The sequence below is a fragment of the Myiozetetes cayanensis genome, unplaced genomic scaffold (genome assembly GCF_022539395.1).
Source record: "Myiozetetes cayanensis isolate MyiCay16 unplaced genomic scaffold, myiCay2020 scf15, whole genome shotgun sequence".
In the NCBI taxonomy this organism is placed as follows: Eukaryota; Metazoa; Chordata; class Aves; order Passeriformes; family Tyrannidae; genus Myiozetetes; species Myiozetetes cayanensis.
The window spans coordinates 11,307,489-11,324,979 of NW_026087159.1; the positions used below are offsets into that span (position 1 = coordinate 11,307,489).

The following is a 17,491-nucleotide window of genomic DNA, read 5'->3' on the forward strand; positions in this document are numbered from 1 at the left end:
ACGAAAACATTGTAACGTATATAAAGCATTTCTATGGGAAAGAAGCTGTTGCACTGCATAGCAAAATGGTCTGACTGGTTCATAAAACCTATTAATGTAAAGAGGAACGCTTGACACACCAAGCTGTCACACAGCACAAAAGACAAACAGGTAGGAGGCCGTTTACTGCTTGCCGAAGGTAATCTTACCCGTATAACCGGCCTCCTGTACACCTGTTAGTTAAAATATAAAATGTTATCCACTGAAACACACAGATTTGATTTGCTAAAGATATTACATCTTATTTCACCCCATCTTCAAGAGAACTCTACTCTCAAACATTATAGGCAGATTTTGGAAGAGCAAAACCATGCAGAACTAGCAACGCTCATTTGCAGGATTGTTTTGGTCTCAAAAAAATCTCAGACACTTCATTTCAGTGATGCAACAAATGCCAAGCTCTTTGGGAACATTCATTCCTAATCACCCTTTTATGCAGCTACTGTGCTATTGTGAGAACAGAAGAGAAGAAAGAGCCTAGTAATCCTTCTAGGTGGAAGACAATAAGCCTGCATTAACAGCCATGAAGTATAACTCCCGTACCTTGCGGATTCAAATCAAACGGTAAAACAGGACAGTGACAGCTCTTCTCAACTTACTTCCCAAGGTGTCTGTAGTCAGCCACTACAATCTAAGCCATTTTTATTTCTATGAGCCCTCAGTCAAGAACACTCTGCAGGCAGAGAGTGTATGGGAGAAGACACAGAGAGCAGAGCTCAAACTAAGAGCAAGAATCATGTTGCTGAAGGGTTTAGTGAGCAAGAGCTCTTGCCCAGTGCTCTCCAGTTCTGACCATTCCATCAGCTGCTCCTCTGCCACACTTTGATTCCCCCCTCCCCTAAATTACATTCTGGTAAGTTGAGTCACACAGAGTAAGGTGAGTTAACACCATTAGAAACAAGAATCGATATATTTACTGTTTTTGCAAACCTATTCATTTAAACATTAAAAGAAAGGATGAAAGAAAGAATAAAGCAGGGAGTTCCTGGTCAATCCAGCAGAAAGCAACAGAACTTCCTGACCAGTTCCAGAAGCAAACACACACATCTGGCTGGAACTGAAGGTTCTGAGTTGTAAAATAGTCTCTAAATGTAGCAATTCAAGGTAACCAAAGGTAATGAAGACCCAGGAAGGTGACCAGTGTGCATCAAAAGGGAAATTGTTTCAAAGGAAATCTGAGTTACATATGGGCATTGAATTCCACAGTAGTAAGGAACAAACCCAACCTGCTGGTGGTATTGACTAAGCAACTATTGCTATCATTGAACTTCTGCAGAAGCGAAGTGCAAAAGAAACCCTCTCCTAAAGCACAGACACTGCTTCACAAGCAGTGAACATAACTAAAGACATTCCAGGATAAAGAATGCAATGAAGTTATATACAAATAGGGGATTTCAAACCACAGGAATGCAATGATGCCAAATACAATTTATCCACAAAAAAATCTGAATTTCAACCATCAGGCTTATATTCTTTTCTTTCATTCCTAGGAAACAGAGAATGAAGCAGAATTTTAGTTAGGCCTTAAAAGATTTATTCCTGTCAAAAAATATCCAGGATGAGTTTAGTATAGAGAAGGAGGTTACTGAGAATTAAGAAGCACTCTTTATTCCAGAGGAATGCATTCTAACTCAGATATAAACTGAACACCAAACTTACACACTGGGGTTTTATTAAAATGAAGTCCTTAATCTACAGGGTAAATACAACATCAACAGCTGCAATGCAAAGTTTCCCAGGCTGTTTCATCAAAGATGTTAGGTTTGACCTGGAGCATGGAAGAGCTGTGCTCCATAAGCTGCTGGACTGTGCCAAGAGTCCCAAACTCTGTGAGGTAAACTTTTAAGCAGGCTGTAGCCCAAGACATTTTGTGGACTTATCTTCAGGCTTGGGCTGAATCTGACCTGCTGTCACTGAATCAAAAATACGCTGTTTCCAGACAACCACCTCTGTAATCACAGAGCACCTCAGAATTGAAATCCAGCTAAACCAGAAAAAAACCCCAAACATAAAAAAAAGATAAAATCTTCCTCTGGCCATTCTGCAAGAAGACCATAAAACTGTTTCAAATCTAGGAAGGAAAAGGGATCTAGACAGCAGCAACTTGGTCTTCTCAAAGAGAACTGAAACATGAGGGACGTCTGTTGAGAGAAGAAGAACTGCCCCTGCTCCACTCCTGACAGTTCAGCTGCCTGGCTGCACGGGGGGAACGGCCAGTGAGCGTGAAAGAACAGGGGCACAACAGCATAATGGAACTGTCAGGTAAACCACACTGCAGTCATTACTTTAGTGACAGCAACCTTGCTGGCAGGGAATGAAAAAGGTGACTTGTTTGTTTGTTTGATGTTAAATTCTCTGTCTCTGGTGAAACCCCATGAAAAATGATAGCCATTTATGTTCTCTGCACAGCAGCAAAGACATGCATTTATTTTTTGTGAAATCTGGAGAGCTCAATTCTGTACTCTGAATGACACATACTAAAAATCATTTCAACCTCTAACTGTTAATCTACTCTACCAATTTTATTATATAGCAATCAAAAGAAAACTCACTTTTGGCATTTTAGGAAAAGCACCGACTGTTTAATTTTCATTTCACCTCTCTGTTAATTTTTATTCTGTAGACTTCAATGCCACTATTCTAAATATGGAAAAAACACAAAGCAGATTCAAAGGACTCCTGAAACATTCAGTGATCACTCAAGTACTTACCACCTGCTAATCAAGATAGCAAGGACTTTCCTGATCATTCACGTTTTTATCTTAAACAAATCAATGTATTCCTCAAGCCACTTACCCTGTAGTCTCTGGACACACCTTCTGATGGGACAGACCCTGAAATCTGACTGGAAATGGTCGCAGCTATCAGCTGCTTACACCATTCCACGTGGGATCCAGTCGGGCTACAAAACCAGAAATTTTAAATTATTTAGCAGTAATTAAAAATATATATTGAAAACAGCATAGCAACTGAACACATCCAGAAAGCAACACCGTAAGTGATCACTAACATCATAAAAATTAGCCTGCTTTGTGGGCAGAACGCTACTATTCTGCTGATCAAATTAGGAAAAAGAATTTTATTTAGATCAAATCAGAGATGTAGAGCTGCCAGTAGGTTAAAAGCGAGGTTAGGATCCTGTGAACCTATAAAAATGTTATGTTCTGTATCCGGTGTAATTTTTTTCATCATTCACAACCATTTTTTCTTAAAGCCATCCATGGAATGAGTTTGGTCAAGTAACAGGAAACTCCTTTTACTGTCCTTATTAATATTTCCTGATTATTCTGCAAATTCTCAGAATTGAATTACTCTATGCTAGTATTAAAGAATTTAAACTATGCTAGTGTTGTATTCTACATTAACATTAAATGTCGAAAATAGATGTTTTCTAAAGTGTATCTTCTAGTTAGCTGTATTTTTTTTTTCTAATTCATAAAATAATCCCTGAATATTCAGGGCAGGCCTTTCCACGTCACAACAAGGAATTCTGCAGTGTAGGGTGTTTGCAAGAACCCTAAAGCACCTGAGCAGCAGAACTGCACTAAATCCCAGACAGTGCAATTTGAGAACAGTCACCTGAACCAGTGCTGCTCTCAAATAAAGCAGTACTGAGAGTGAGAAGCAATGACAGTTTGAAGTGCACTGGGTCTGTTCAGACATGACAGTATCTGATGAAAAACTGGCAATGGCAGAGGGAACTGTTCCCCCACAGCCTCAGCTGACACCTTAGATATCTGCCATTTTAATTCAAACCATTTAGCTAGGCTCTTCTACAGACTGAATGATTACTTGGAAGCTAAACACAGCAAGAGAATATTAATTTTTTTTTAAATTCATCCACAAAATAGCTTTGGATTCTGTGAGTATCCCGTGACATGGAAGTGAATATACACACACATACCCAGACCAGACCTCTGACATTAAGAGGGTGGGGTAACAGCCTTAGATGACCAATTATTACTTAACTAGAGGTCTTTCCTTGCACTGACTCCACCAGGTGACAACAACTTCACATCTGAAATGAAAGCTCTTTCAAAACTTTCCTGATAAATTTTAGTAGCTTTCTTTCCATCTGCACATTCTATACAGTGCTAGGTCTCACAGTGTTGTTTTGCAAATAGAACAGATCTATGATAGTCCTGGTTCGAACAACAAGGTAACTCTTGGGTTGGTGCTGAACTGGAGCCCAGATTCACTCAGAGAAACTTTTCACTTAAGTTTTTCAATTAAGAGCACAGGGGCTAAATCCTACAATAATCCTTTTCTGATCTCATTTATTTCTCCTTTTCTCACATCTCTTTAGGGCTTGCCTATATTTGTTTTCAAATAAGCATTTCCTTGTTAATTAAGAAAAGGATTAATATTTCCATGGCTTATCTTCACCAGGAAGATAATCACTACATCAACAGAGTTAAAATAGTAGCAGGAAAACGAATGTGAATGCAGGACCATCCCCTAGGACCAGTGTCGGGAAGTGTCAGTGTGCCAGAGATCACACTGCTGCCTTCCCACCATCGGCCAAGTGGGGCACACGCCAGTACTGCCTTTCTACTCTGTCTCATCTGCAGTCACTCACATTAGCCTGGCCTGCTACAGACACACTGGCAGCTAAATAAACCATATGGCCAATGGACATTATAACTTCCCCAGAGTAGAACAGGATTAGGAGAAGAAAGCTGAGAATTAAGATAAGAAAGTACATTAATAAGGAATACAAAGGTGCATGTTTCTGGTGATAGAAAATGGACATTTGATTTCCACCTTCAATAGAACAACGTAAAACTCCAGGTTTCTCCTAAGAGAGAAATCAGGGAATACAGACTGGAACCTGGTGCTGATTTCTAAATAGAGTTTGTTTATTTTTCATAAGTAAATGGTGAGATTTCTGTTGGTTTCAACTCCTTGTTTAAGGATTTTTAGGCTCAGCTCTTAAGTCAGCCTTCAGCTGGAAACTTCTAAATGAAGGAATGACTCTGCCAGCAGCTGCTGGAGAAGACCTGGCGCCCAGCTCCTGGCACCGTCCCGGTGAGATCCCGCGGGCAGCCGGGGACACACCGCACACACCTGCGGACACACGGACAGCACCGGGACACACGGACAGCACACCGGACACACCGCAGGGGGGGCGGGGAGGAGGGGCTGGTTCACAGCACACCGACAGAGGGACAGCACAGCGCACAGCGGGGGCACACAGCGGTGCCGGGGACAGCCGCACCTCCGCAGATCCAACACACGCACAACACCCCTCGGAACAGGCTCCGAGCCCGCTCTCGGTGTCCCCGCTGTCCGTACGGGCACTGCCCCCACCGCGGGCCGAGCACTTGGCCCCGCCGGAGGCGGCACTGCCGGCACAGCGACCGCAGAGGAAACTTTGACAACAGCCGGTTCCCGCCGCGGGCCACCGGCAGCAGCCGGCCCCAGATTGCAGCTCCGCCGAGGCCGCACCGAGGCCGGGGGGGCCGCGCTCGGCCCGAGGGGCTCCCGCCGCCTGCCCCGCCCGGCGCCGCGGGGAGCGCAGGCCCCGCCGCCCCCCGTGCCGCCCTCCCTCCGGCCCCGGCCCCGCTCACCTGTCCAGGGTCTCCGTGCTGGGCTGCCGCGACCCCGCGCCCGCCGCCACCGCGCCCCCCGCCCGCACGGCTCGCCGGCTCCCGCCGCCGCCGCCCTCCACCGCCGGCCCGGCCGCCGCCGCCGCCGCCCGCTCCATGGCCCCGGGATGGCGGGCGGGCTCCCGGCCCTGCCCGGCGCCCCGGCCCGGCCCCGCCGCCTCAGCCCGGCCCGGTGGGGCCCCGGCGGCGCCGAGCGCTGTCACCTGGCGGAGCCGCTTTCCCAGAGGCCCCCGCGCCGCGAGGGCGGGCGGCGGGGCCGGGCCGGGCGCAGGGAGGGCAGGGCCGGGATGGGGTGGGATGGAGGGGATGGGATGGGATGGGATGGACACCGCCGCCCCTCCGGCCCCCGCACGGACACACGGGCTCACGGACGGCGCGCCAGTAAAAGGGCTGTCGGAGGCAGAGGGTTCGACACTGACATCTTTATTTTCCCCGCCCCGCACGTACACGGCAGACAGAGGATGTTCACTCCTCTCCCCCCGCCCCAACGCCGCCCGACACGCAGGGCCCGGCTCCGGAGGGGTCCCGCAGTATCCAGGGAGGGCGGGCGACACGGTCACCGAGGAAACAGTAGTACAGAGGAGATCCTGCTCTGTTATAAAACACGTTTTCTCATGCAGGACAGGGTGCTTGCTGCGAGACAATTCAAGGCAGAGGTTAACAATAGGTCAGGAGGTAGCACACAAGTCATGTCTTGGGTACAGCCATAAGAGTGATGCTGGGAGGGGGAGGTAAGGCATGAGCAAATAAACAAGGCATTCGACAAACAACCTTTCTAATTAAGTAACTGAAGCCCAGCACAAAAACTAGGTTATTTCCTCAGGTTCATGGAATTAAGAATACATTAAAAAAAAATAGCATTCCAAGACAGGCATTTCTTACGGGATACTGGGCATTCATTGCTGGTGATGTTGACATCCCAGCTCTGCTTTTTCACCCCTCCTGGAAAAGGCACTCGGCGCCTGGAACTCTCTCCTTCACCACCTCAGCAGCTTCCCCAGGTGTGTTCCTGCAGCGTGCACAGGGCAGGAGGTGCCACGCAGACACAGCCCAGATCACCCCGTTACAGGGAAAGCAGAGAGGTGTTAACACTGACCACTTTGCCTACATTCACAAGTAGTATCTTCCACAATGTACTGGATTAAAACCACCCTTCTATTGATCCAATATGTAAAAACAGAATTAAAACAAGTATCTTAACTGCTGGCTTGAGAAAAATCCAAGCCCACACAGAGCCTTGTTAGGGAGCTTCAAAGATAAATTCAGCTGAACAGTAACATGAAAAATGAAAAATGGTATATATGTAATGAAGTAAGTGCAAAAAGATCCTTTCCATTATATCACACTTTCCCAAATGCAACAGGTTACCATGTAGTGTTTAAACACTAAAAGCTATTAGATTTTCAGAAATTCTTCACACCACTCAGAGATGTCACCATTATGTTCAACTCAAATAGAGAAACTTTAAATATTCTAATAAAAATAGCGCTTTTTTTTTTTTAATAAACCACGAGTAAGTAGAAGGCAAATATACCAGAGTATGCATAGCTTTTAAAATGAGAAGTATATCATGAACAATTGAGTATCCTCCTTCATTTACCTGAAGGTAAATTGTAATGCATCTTTTTAACTTATCAAGTCAAGATTCTGGGACAACATTATTATTTTGTATACACATACTGGAGAACACAGACAGGAGAGTGAAATTTAGAGGACAAAATAAGTCATATAATCCTGTGTATTTAGAACGCACATGCTGTATGCTCTGAACGTCCCTGAAAAACATAGTGCAACTCAGTGCATATAATGAATTAAATCAAGAGGTGGTATACTTTTATTCCTTTGAAAAAATACTGTTTTAAAAATATTCAATGTCCTCTAAACTTTGACTTATTTTATGGAACTATAGCTTTAAATTTAGTTTTCATATGCAAAATATTTACACTTTATAAACTTGCAGAACTTCTAATAAACTGTATTATATATACTTACACAAAACTTAATTTATATATAATCCTATTATATCTTGCAGATCAAAACTCACCCCATGTACAATAATTTACAATGACAGAAGCCTCAAGCATCAAAATATCTCCTTTAAAATAACAATATTAGAGTCCCCTACAGATTCTGAACTGCAGGATTTCCTGGATTGCCTGAACATCATTAAACTTAAGAGAATATGCAAAATTTTAATTAAATATCACGAGCAAAGTTTGTGCTGTCATAAGAAATGCTTGCAGCTATTTAAAAAATACCTGAAATGAACAAATTAAAGGTTTACAAAAAGCCTGTGAAAGGAAGGCTTGAAACTAGAGCTCACAGAAAGGTTCAACGTAAGTGCACTCACTATATGCAAATCTTGGATACCAAAGCTCCTTAAATACTTAAGAATAAAATTTGCTGCACAGAAGTTAAATTAAACAGTAAACTATAAATGTACAAGTTTTCAAAATTATTTATAACACAATTTTTGCCTACTTTGGTATAAAAGCTCCTTTAAATAGGCACATTAACAAGACAAACAGAAGCTTTAGTACTATGGCTATTGCTGGATATTTAAGTAATGTCTCTGTGGGTCTGTTTTTAATTATATAAACTGTCTTTAGAAACATTTTATTCTGCATTAATCCAAAGAACTAATATTGCCCACAGTGATAATTTGTAATATACTTTAGATTGGAACAAATAGCCAAAACAGGACTTCTCAGAATCCAGTACAACTGGCATTTGTTTTCCTTTTTCAAAATAAAATCAATTTACAATAAAAAAGGGGTTTTTTAGTTTTGATATCTACTGAGCTATTTGAACTTTTTAATTAGAAGCATAGCAGTGAAATGCCTTCCATATTTCTATTTCAAAAAAGGAAAATTTGGAATTCTCTGGTAACCAGAAAGTTTCAGCACTTCTCTCTGAAACCTTACAACAGAGGTTATTTTTACCTCATGAACTTGCATGTATTCCTAACAGGAATACACACATACCTAATTTTACACAATGTGAATATTCCTATTGACATTAATGTGTTTATTCACGACATATTCAAGACTGAGCATGAACTTCCTTATAGGAACATGGCCTACAGTGTAATAAATTAAAGCATTCTTATGAAAACAACAAATCAATTTAATTTCAATTGTACCAGACTTTCCAAAGTAACTCTTAAAGAGCCCTCCGTAACTATGAGTTGATTGATAATGTTCCCGGTCCACAGGTTCTGAAAGGCACGTAATTGAAGAGCTGGTTTTGTCTGAAGTCCTCCTCAAATCAAGACAGTCTAAAATACTTTGTGTTAGGACAGTCTAACGTAAGGCATTAGAATATTCCTCCTTTGCTATAGATCTATGTGAAGCACCACTTGCTATTACAGCATAGAAAGAATCCAACGTTTTCTTCAGAAATGCGTTTGTACATGGGACATCATTTGTGAGGGAGATGTTGATGAGGCTGATGAATTGGGTATCTTAGAATTATTTGTGATCTGCAGCTCTTCAAGTCTCCTGATATAATCGTCACGTAACGCAAGGAGCTCCATGTAACGCTGCTCCACGGGGTTGGGCTGCTAGAAAGAGATCCATGTTAGTCTTACCACTTCAGTCCAACTACGTCTACACAGTCAGGCTGCTGGAGTAGATGTGGTTCCCTAGCACATGTGGCAGTTTCCAGCTAAACAGAAATACTCGTTTCTGTAACCCAAGAGCCTTCCAGCTGCCTCCCCCAAAGAAAATCTTTGCACAGAACAGTTTGTCCTAACACAGTAAAATCAGCCTCCTCTTCCTGGAGCATATGGATTTTATTTTCTTGTTATCTAAGACTGTGTGCAAACTAGCTATTCACATTGTCCAAAGCTTTCTTCTTGACGTATTGAAAGGTTTTAGATTCCAGAAGGCAGATATCTCACCATCTTCCCTAAAAAACAGCCAGATTATTGAGATTATGAAGACATGAAATCCATGTCTTCAGATTAAATAACTTCTCTCACTGATGAGATTTACTTAAGTTTTTTAATAGTAAATTTGCAACTTAGTGTAAACAAACAAGTGAAATAAAAAACTTTACTAGTGAATTCTGTAAGTAAACAAAGGTAATAAAAAAAATGATTCAGTTAATTCAGCTGCTTAAGTGAAGATGAAGCATAAATTTCATGAGAAGAAAAAACTCCTTGCATTTTGTATATAAAAAATGGTGAAAATTAGGGACCAATAGTAGCAGCATGGAATGATGTCACATGGGTTTGCATTTCTACTAAGAAACTCCTGCCAAAAACCTCTCCTGAATAATGGCAAAGCGCATTTTTAAGTTGATCTACAACTAATTTGCATGTCTTATAATCTCTCACTTTCTACAATAAATCTTTGGATTCACCTTTTGCAAAACACCCTCGTCTCTCACAGTGAGTGAAAAAAAGCTTTAAAACAAGAACTTCAAATTAAAATAGGCAACGTACTTGTAAAAAGCCATAGCAAACTGCCTGGCTTCCCTGCAGCCTCTGAAGTGCTGTAAATAATGCAGGAGATTGGCTGCAGGAAAGGAAGTGCATTGCTTCAAAACTCCTGACTCATTCCAGGGGGTGGAGTGTGAAGACTGCTTCTGTCAAAGAAATCGGTCCTCTATCTTCTCCTACTCAAACCTCCAAACTTCTTAAGGAGAGACACTGGGCACTATCTTTAGCTGCCACATTGCTGAGATTTCTAGCAAGACTGTAACAAATATCCACTGTCCATATACTAAACATTAAAAGCACAGAACTGAACTATGTGTAACTTGATAAAAGCATTTCTGGGCTTCCAATCTGAGCCACTTGTATAAATTTTCAATAACAGCCTTCCTTCACTGTGTTAAATAACGTTGGGTCATCAGTTAAATAAAAAAATTACATCTAACCATCAATAGAAGCTATCAATACAGATAGTTTTGAAAGAGAAAGGACTGAATAGGTAATTTAATTTCTAAAGAACTTCATACCCTCTCTCAGAAAAAGGAGAAAGACTAAGCAAGTGCAACTAAGCACGTTTGTGATGCTAATGCCCCTCACTCTTCAGGGATCAGCAAGCCCTATTTCTAAGCATTGTCATTCAGCATTTAGTAGCACCAAATGCCCTTAAAAAATGTTCCCGCAGCTCGGTCTCCAAGAAAAGGGGCTAGAAAGAAGTCGAGGATGACTTGCTACTAAACAGCGAAATAAGATCAGTGTTCTGAGAAGAGCCGAGTTCAAACAAGAGAGAACTGAGTAATTACTTTCACCTTTTTTCTCCATCTTTATAAATCTAACATTAAAACCCCGAACAGATTACAGGTACTATCCTACAAGTCAGTTATAACACAAAATCTTTCATATTTCCAAAGTCTAAAAGCATTTTTTTGTACAGTATAGAGAATTTACTTACTTGTTGCCGAATTCTTGGGTTCCACCTGATGTAGTAATTGACCCAGAGCTCTAAATGACGCATACTGGCTACTGGATAGAGTGCTCGGTTTAGCTCTTTACTATAAAAAGGATTGGTGTATTTAGATTTTTCACTGTTTATCAAAGACCATAACGATAACGTTTTCTCAGTCACTTTCTAAAATGAAATTGAAATAAGAACAGTAAATATTTGCAAAAAAATCAGGAAATCCATCACAGAAGCCATGGTTACATTCTAAAACTAATACACTTCTGGTTTACTTAGAAGCATAAGTTACTGCATTAGAAAGATTCCAAAATCAGTGCTTGACAAGTATTTCAGTGTCTGCATACAACTATTGTATAAAAAGAATAAAGCCAAGGGCTATAACCACATACAATACAACCAAATATTTTTGTAATCACCTAGACTCAAGACAACAATGCAATTAAACAAGCAGTGGTTTTACTAACCTCTTTTTCTCTGACAGACTCGCTGTTATACAAGAAAGTGCCAAACCGGCAGCTGTACAAGTGATCCAGGATTGTAATCAGGAACTGCTCATTGAATTCAAAGGCTGTAGGAAACTAAAACCAGGAAAGACAAATTCATTCTTCATATGGAGAAAGCAGAGAGATATGCATGTGCCCTGGTTAAAAGGCTAAAGGCAGAGTTTAGAAGCCTGGGTACATCTACAAATAATTTTTAAGGTAATACTTTCAGGTACTTCATAGCAGACAAAGTGTTCAGATGGCACAAGGTGTTCAACTTTCTCAAATTAGCCACTGAAAGAAACTCTTCTCAAAATGCTGTAACTGCCTTTAATTTATAAAAAGAATAAAAGACAGATACATTTTTATATTTTATATCTATAGCAGTGCAGTACCATATAGGAAAATAAAAGGTTTACATCTTAATCCTTGGCCCTAAACAGACCAAGTTTGCTGCTTTGTCCTATTACTTATAGAACATATATTTCAATCACAGCACTCAGAAGCTCCCAAGCTTCCTTTTCAAGCTTTGACAAAACCACATGTCCCTGCAGTTCAAGGGACAGCTTCACAAAATGGTGACATGAAACAACGGACTCCATTAAGCCAGTTGGATGCAATTCCTGTAAAAGCACTTTGCTGGGTACAAAACATCCCTCAGTCTGTTTCCAAGAATTGTCCAGGACACATCAGCCGTGTCTGCACAGCCAATGCCATGTCAAGCAACATAACTATAGCTTGTATATCACTTTCAGAAACAGGGTAGAGAGATGGCACATTTTAAAAGTAAATACACTCTTTGACTACAGGTCAGAGCAGAGGGGTACACTGACCTCTTCAAATCAAATACTTCTTTAAAAACAAAGATCTGTGGTTTTGATTCAGAAGGTAATAGTGTGAAGAGATTACTGAAGAATAACACAACATACCTGTTTAGACATTTGCCACACACAATCAATAAACTGGAGGAAGATGGGTGATCTGTCTGCATCAGCGTGATTTTTATCACCATGGCCTATTCTCTGAAATGAAGCAATACAGCCTCCTGTTAACCAAAACAGGCATTTTATGGCAAGACATTATTTCTTCTTTTGCACTAGAACATTCTTTTGTAACAGAGCAGCCCAGTCTTACAATTTACAAATCAGTTACTGCACCAAGGAGGAGAGATTCAGATATAGAGAAATACTGCAAAGCTGTTCCAAACATGTTTGAAAAAAATTCCAAAGTGATAACTGGTCGTGTTACAAAAACCTGTTAGTTACTGGACAAACAGAACTGCTGAAGCATCCATTGTTTAGTAAATAAGCAAAACATATTTTGAACTATATTTACACAGCAAGTCTGTCAAAAGCCAAGTTACATACTTTGTCTTCTTTTGTATTTTAAGCCACTGGAGTACCCAGATCAAACTACCCACACAGAATCCCCTCTTCCCCCTCCACACTTGAACCTCAAGTAGTCAGCAAACATAAGCGAGCTCAAAGAAACGTTCATGTTCTTGACACAAAGTTAACACAGATTTTTAAAGTCTGGGTGAAACACTTATTCTGAGGAGCCTAAAGTAACAATCAAAGGAATTCCCCCCACAGACAGAAAAAAATTTACATTTGGTAAAAGCTGTTTAGTTCCTTTTAGCATCTGATAGCTGAGAACATGTAAGATTCAGGGAAAAGAGATTCAATTAACTCCACAATTCTGTTGGACTGTACTTGCCTGGAGGAGACAGGCAAGTCTTAATATGTTGAACTAAGATGTTGTCTATCTGCCTGGAAGATCACAAGCCTAATGTCTTAAGGACATGAAAAATCATAAAACCCATACACTACTCTGTACAGTGGCTTGCAAGATAGTTTAAAATAATAGAATTGAATGTCAGGAAATAGAGGGAGATGAGAGATTGCAGCTGAACTCAGTCAATGGTAGCAAATTAATTGAAAAGCACTCTAGAGAAGACAAACAAATTGGCCTCCTTGCACTTCAGTTTTCATAGTCTGAAATGCTTACTATCTTTTAACAGCCATATATGTGTTCAGTAAGGAGTAAAAGTCTGTCTACTTTCACAGATCAAAAACTGCTACAGCCTACAAGCACACATAAATGAAGGGATTCATGCCGAGTAGCTATACGTGAATTTCCAAGTGACTAAGACACTCTTGCAAATGTAAAATGGGCATGAAACACATACATAGGTATATTTTTCCATTTCTTGATTTTTTTTCCCAGACTGCCTATTTTCCCAATTTTGGCAATATTAAGTAACACATTTTGAATATTCCATTAGGGACAAAATATCCATGCAAGTAACTCCTACTGAAGGTGTGGAAAGTTCTTACTGTGAATTACAAGGTTCAGCATCAACAACTAACACTGTTGTAATGTTTACAGGAACAGCATGTTCTGTTTCTCCAGGTTGCTCATACAGGTTTCCTGGTTAAATTCAAATTCAGTAGAAGTTCCACTAATGCTTTGAAAAGTTTTCTAACACAAACGGTATAAACAGGTGAATATTAAGGACTTGCTATGGCCAATTTCTACTTAACCTTCTAAGCATACAGAAGACAACTGAAAAGAACAAGAGCCAGCATTACTGGTGACAGCCTCTTGAGAGGTATTATGACAACTTTAGAGCATTTTGGGAAGCAGCATTCAAAATATCACAACATGCATTGGCCAGACTCATTCATCTGCTTCTTGTGACATTCAAAACAGTCCAAAGGGAGAGTGACTGAGAACCTCCTGTCCCAGCTTTCTCTGACCTCTGGCAGAAACATTTCAGAGGATGTAATTTTTCTGCCTTCTTATTTTCTTTGCTCAATAACCACAGTAAGCCTAGCAATTCTGTGGTTTTAAAAAAATGTAAAGCCCAAAATACAAGTTTTCAGAGAAAGAACAGCAAGAAAAACACTGACCAAACTGATCCAAAACCAAAAGCTCTGCTCAGTTTAACTGGAAACGTTTTAAATCCATAGTGCAAAAAAGTGAAATGAATTATCAAACCTTTAGACAAAGCAAGCAGCTTAACATTGAAACCTTTCTAGAAATTCCATACCGCGCGGTCCTCTCGATTATCTTTTAATTCTTACCGATGCAAACTTGTGTCCAAAGCTTATCCACTCCTTTTGCACCAGGACCTCAAAGCCTTCGATGGTTCTGTAGTAGCTGTCCAGCATCAGCATGGCCAGGGACGTGAGCTGTGCCGTGCGGTCCCAGCCGTCACTGCAGTGAACCAGCACCGAGCTCCGGCCCGACGACACCTTGTCCGCCACCTGAATGGCCCCTGTCAGGACAAGCTGGCAGGGAGGGACACACACCAAAGCAACACACATTGATTTCTGCTAAAGTGAGAGTGCTACACTGATTTATTTGTATCTCCAGCGCCTAAATTAATAGTGTTTCCATTTAAAGACCTTAAAAGTGCGGTGCAGTTAATTGAAAAAGAATCTTCTAGGAGATCAAGCAAATTTCTTGTATAAAAATAGAGAAACAGATTGGTTCCCTAATCCCTTAGTAAGATCAAATTCATCTCACAGCAAATTCTTAAAAAACGGGGCAGAAAAGAGTAACCTTGATAAACCAAAGAACATAAGCTTCTTTTTTAAAGAAAGAGAGGATTTACCATAGGATATACTCTCTAAAAATTTTGTATTATTTCATTTGGCTTCTTTCTTTGAACTAAATTACTGAATTATCTCAGTTGTTGGAAAAAGGAACTTGTACCCTTCTAATATGCTTATTTTCCAAATATTAAATTAAATTGAAAATTTTATTAAATAGGATTCATCACATAATACTCTAAATACTTTTACACAGCTGTACTTGAAGCAAAAGATTCAAAGGTCAGCTAGTAAGAACATCAGTGAATTACCAGTTTAAGTATTTTACTCGTGCTATGAGATGGAAATTACAAAATTTACAACTAAATTTACAAGACTTATTTACAAATCCATAATTCACAAAATAAAGTCACATACATACTGACAACTAAAGTATTTACTAATCTTGCACAATGACAGTTTTCTGTAGTCCTGTATTGCTAGAAACCAAAATCAATCAGTTTCCACACACCTAAAGACAATTAGGCTAAGAATTCATTCCCCTATTGAAGACATTTAACTTGAAGCAGACCAACACTGAATACTGTTGCTTAGTAATGATATCTCATAATACACTCTCAGATTAGTTGGCAAGAAAGTCAACACTCACTGATGCTGGCTTTTTTAGTCCAAGTAGTTTGATGAGTTCCGTACCAGGACTACCTCAAAGCTCAGCAAAGAAAGCAAGTCTGACACAACAGATCTGGACAAACATTCTTCAATCAAGGAAAAGTTACCTTTATATGTTCTAACCAATGGGTAGATTCCAGACTTGACAACCAGTGTGATTCTTCCACATTAGGATAAACAATGTCCTTCAGCTTCTTCAAAGATTCCCGCATGACGTGAATATTGTGAATGTCCAAGAAGAAAAGTTCTGCGTTGGGATACGCATCCTCACCTTCATATCCTCCCCCAGTCGCCTACAAACAGCAGATCTGAAATTAACTTTAGTCATATGCACACTGTTATAGCAGCCTTTCAACAGAGCAAGAAGGGAATGAATGTTATTTATACTTTATTTTGTAGTTGGGCAGTGTATAATTTCAGTTGCTTGTTTAAAACAGCAGTTTGGATATAAACTTTGGAGGGGCAAATGCTGGAAATGAATACTTGGCTTGGTTTTCCTTTGTCCAAAAGGATAAAGTGTATAAAGTATAGCACATGGTTAGAAAGACACTCAAGGTGCTCCAGCCAGCGCAGTTCCTTTTAAAACCTCAAGGAATCAATGCTAAAGGGCAAAATTAATTATTTTAGACCAGCACTGAAAGGCTGTTTGTACTGTTGGACCCAGAAACGTTTGAAGAGGGTTGAACTAGCCAGGGAAGGGACAGTGGGCCACCATCCCATCAGCCAGGACTCAACTGCTTTGGGAATAAAAAGATATTTGTACCTGCCTCATTACTTTTGGGACCCATGGTGGAAACAGCTTTTCCTTGACCAACAGACATTACAATGTCATTATTTTTTCTTTATGTTTCTCTTTCACACCAAGGCTTAAACAAACTCATGAAAGAAATGAACTTACTTCCCAGACAGACTATTAAAATTCAATCAAAACAGATCACACAAACAGCTATTACTCATAACACACTAGATTCACCACTTCCAGGGAATAAAATTGCCCATTTCTTTGTTTCTGTATCAGTCAGAGTAACTAAGTCAAAAGGATTTGTCTCTTTCCACAACCTACTCAGAACAGAGCAAATCTCAGGTTTACCAGTTCAAACTTTCTAGAAAAAAAAACCCATAGCAAAACACCAAGCCAATAACAAAAAAATTCCAACAATGTTCCTATGTTTTAACTGCCTAGTTATTTAACTACTAAAATTGAACTGATATTGAAACAGATAAAAATGATAAAATGTTAGGCCAAGTAAAATGAAATTTAAGAGTTCAGTTAGGAATAAGCTACCTTTAATGTAAAAATGAAAGACAGAATCTGTATTTCCTGAATATAAAAGCAAATTAGTAATAACATTAAAGCTTATTTTAACTTTTCTAACACTAAATTTTATTCCTGAAGAATAAACATACGTTTATACCATTAAGAAATTAAAGAGCCAAATAAGTAAAAAGTCTGTTCTACTGCTGCCCTCTCAAAACATTTCACCACCACCACCACAGCAGAGGATGTGCCTGGTCACAAAAGGGAGTGGAAAAACCACACATATTTTAGGGCACAATGCCACTGATGAGACTTTCCATAGACAGAGTCATGAAATCATTTAGGCTGGAAAAGACCTTTAAGATTGACTCCAACCATTAACCCAGCACTGCCAAGTCCACCACTAAACCATGTCCCTAAGTGCCACATCTTTTAAATACCTCCAGGAATGGTGATAGACCCACTTCCCTGGACAGCTTGT

General features: G+C 40.3%; 2 protein-coding genes across 9 annotated transcripts in view; both read right to left on the bottom strand.

The window, feature by feature from the left end:
• The window catches only part of MTMR1 (myotubularin related protein 1), a 37,478-nt gene extending 31,732 nt beyond the window's left edge, over positions 1 to 5,746 (bottom strand). For 4 of the 7 annotated variants that reach the window (XM_050310206.1, XM_050310204.1, XM_050310203.1 and 1 more), the window contains exons 1-3: positions 5,610 to 5,746; positions 2,836 to 2,941; positions 189 to 212 (exon numbers count right to left, since the gene is read on the bottom strand). In XM_050310206.1, the coding sequence (XP_050166163.1) occupies positions 189 to 212; positions 2,836 to 2,941; positions 5,610 to 5,746 (267 nt within the window). Of the gene's footprint in view, positions 1 to 188; positions 213 to 2,835; positions 2,942 to 5,609 lie in introns of those variants that run through there. The other 3 variants (XM_050310207.1, XM_050310205.1, XM_050310208.1) reach the window with 2 other exon arrangements.
• A 309-nt stretch (positions 5,747 to 6,055) lies between these two features.
• MTM1 (myotubularin 1) overlaps positions 6,056 to 17,491 on the bottom strand; it is a 37,426-nt gene continuing 25,990 nt past the window's right edge. Inside the window, exons 11-16 of one of the 2 annotated variants that reach the window (XM_050310380.1) lie at positions 15,860 to 16,045; positions 14,613 to 14,819; positions 12,456 to 12,548; positions 11,509 to 11,622; positions 11,036 to 11,212; positions 6,056 to 9,207 (exon numbers count right to left, since the gene is read on the bottom strand). In XM_050310380.1, the coding sequence (XP_050166337.1) occupies positions 9,043 to 9,207; positions 11,036 to 11,212; positions 11,509 to 11,622; positions 12,456 to 12,548; positions 14,613 to 14,819; positions 15,860 to 16,045 (942 nt within the window). In that variant the 3' untranslated portion in view covers positions 6,056 to 9,042. Of the gene's footprint in view, positions 9,211 to 11,035; positions 11,213 to 11,508; positions 11,623 to 12,455; positions 12,549 to 14,612; positions 14,820 to 15,859; positions 16,046 to 17,491 lie in introns of both variants that reach the window. The other variant, XM_050310379.1, reaches the window with a different exon arrangement.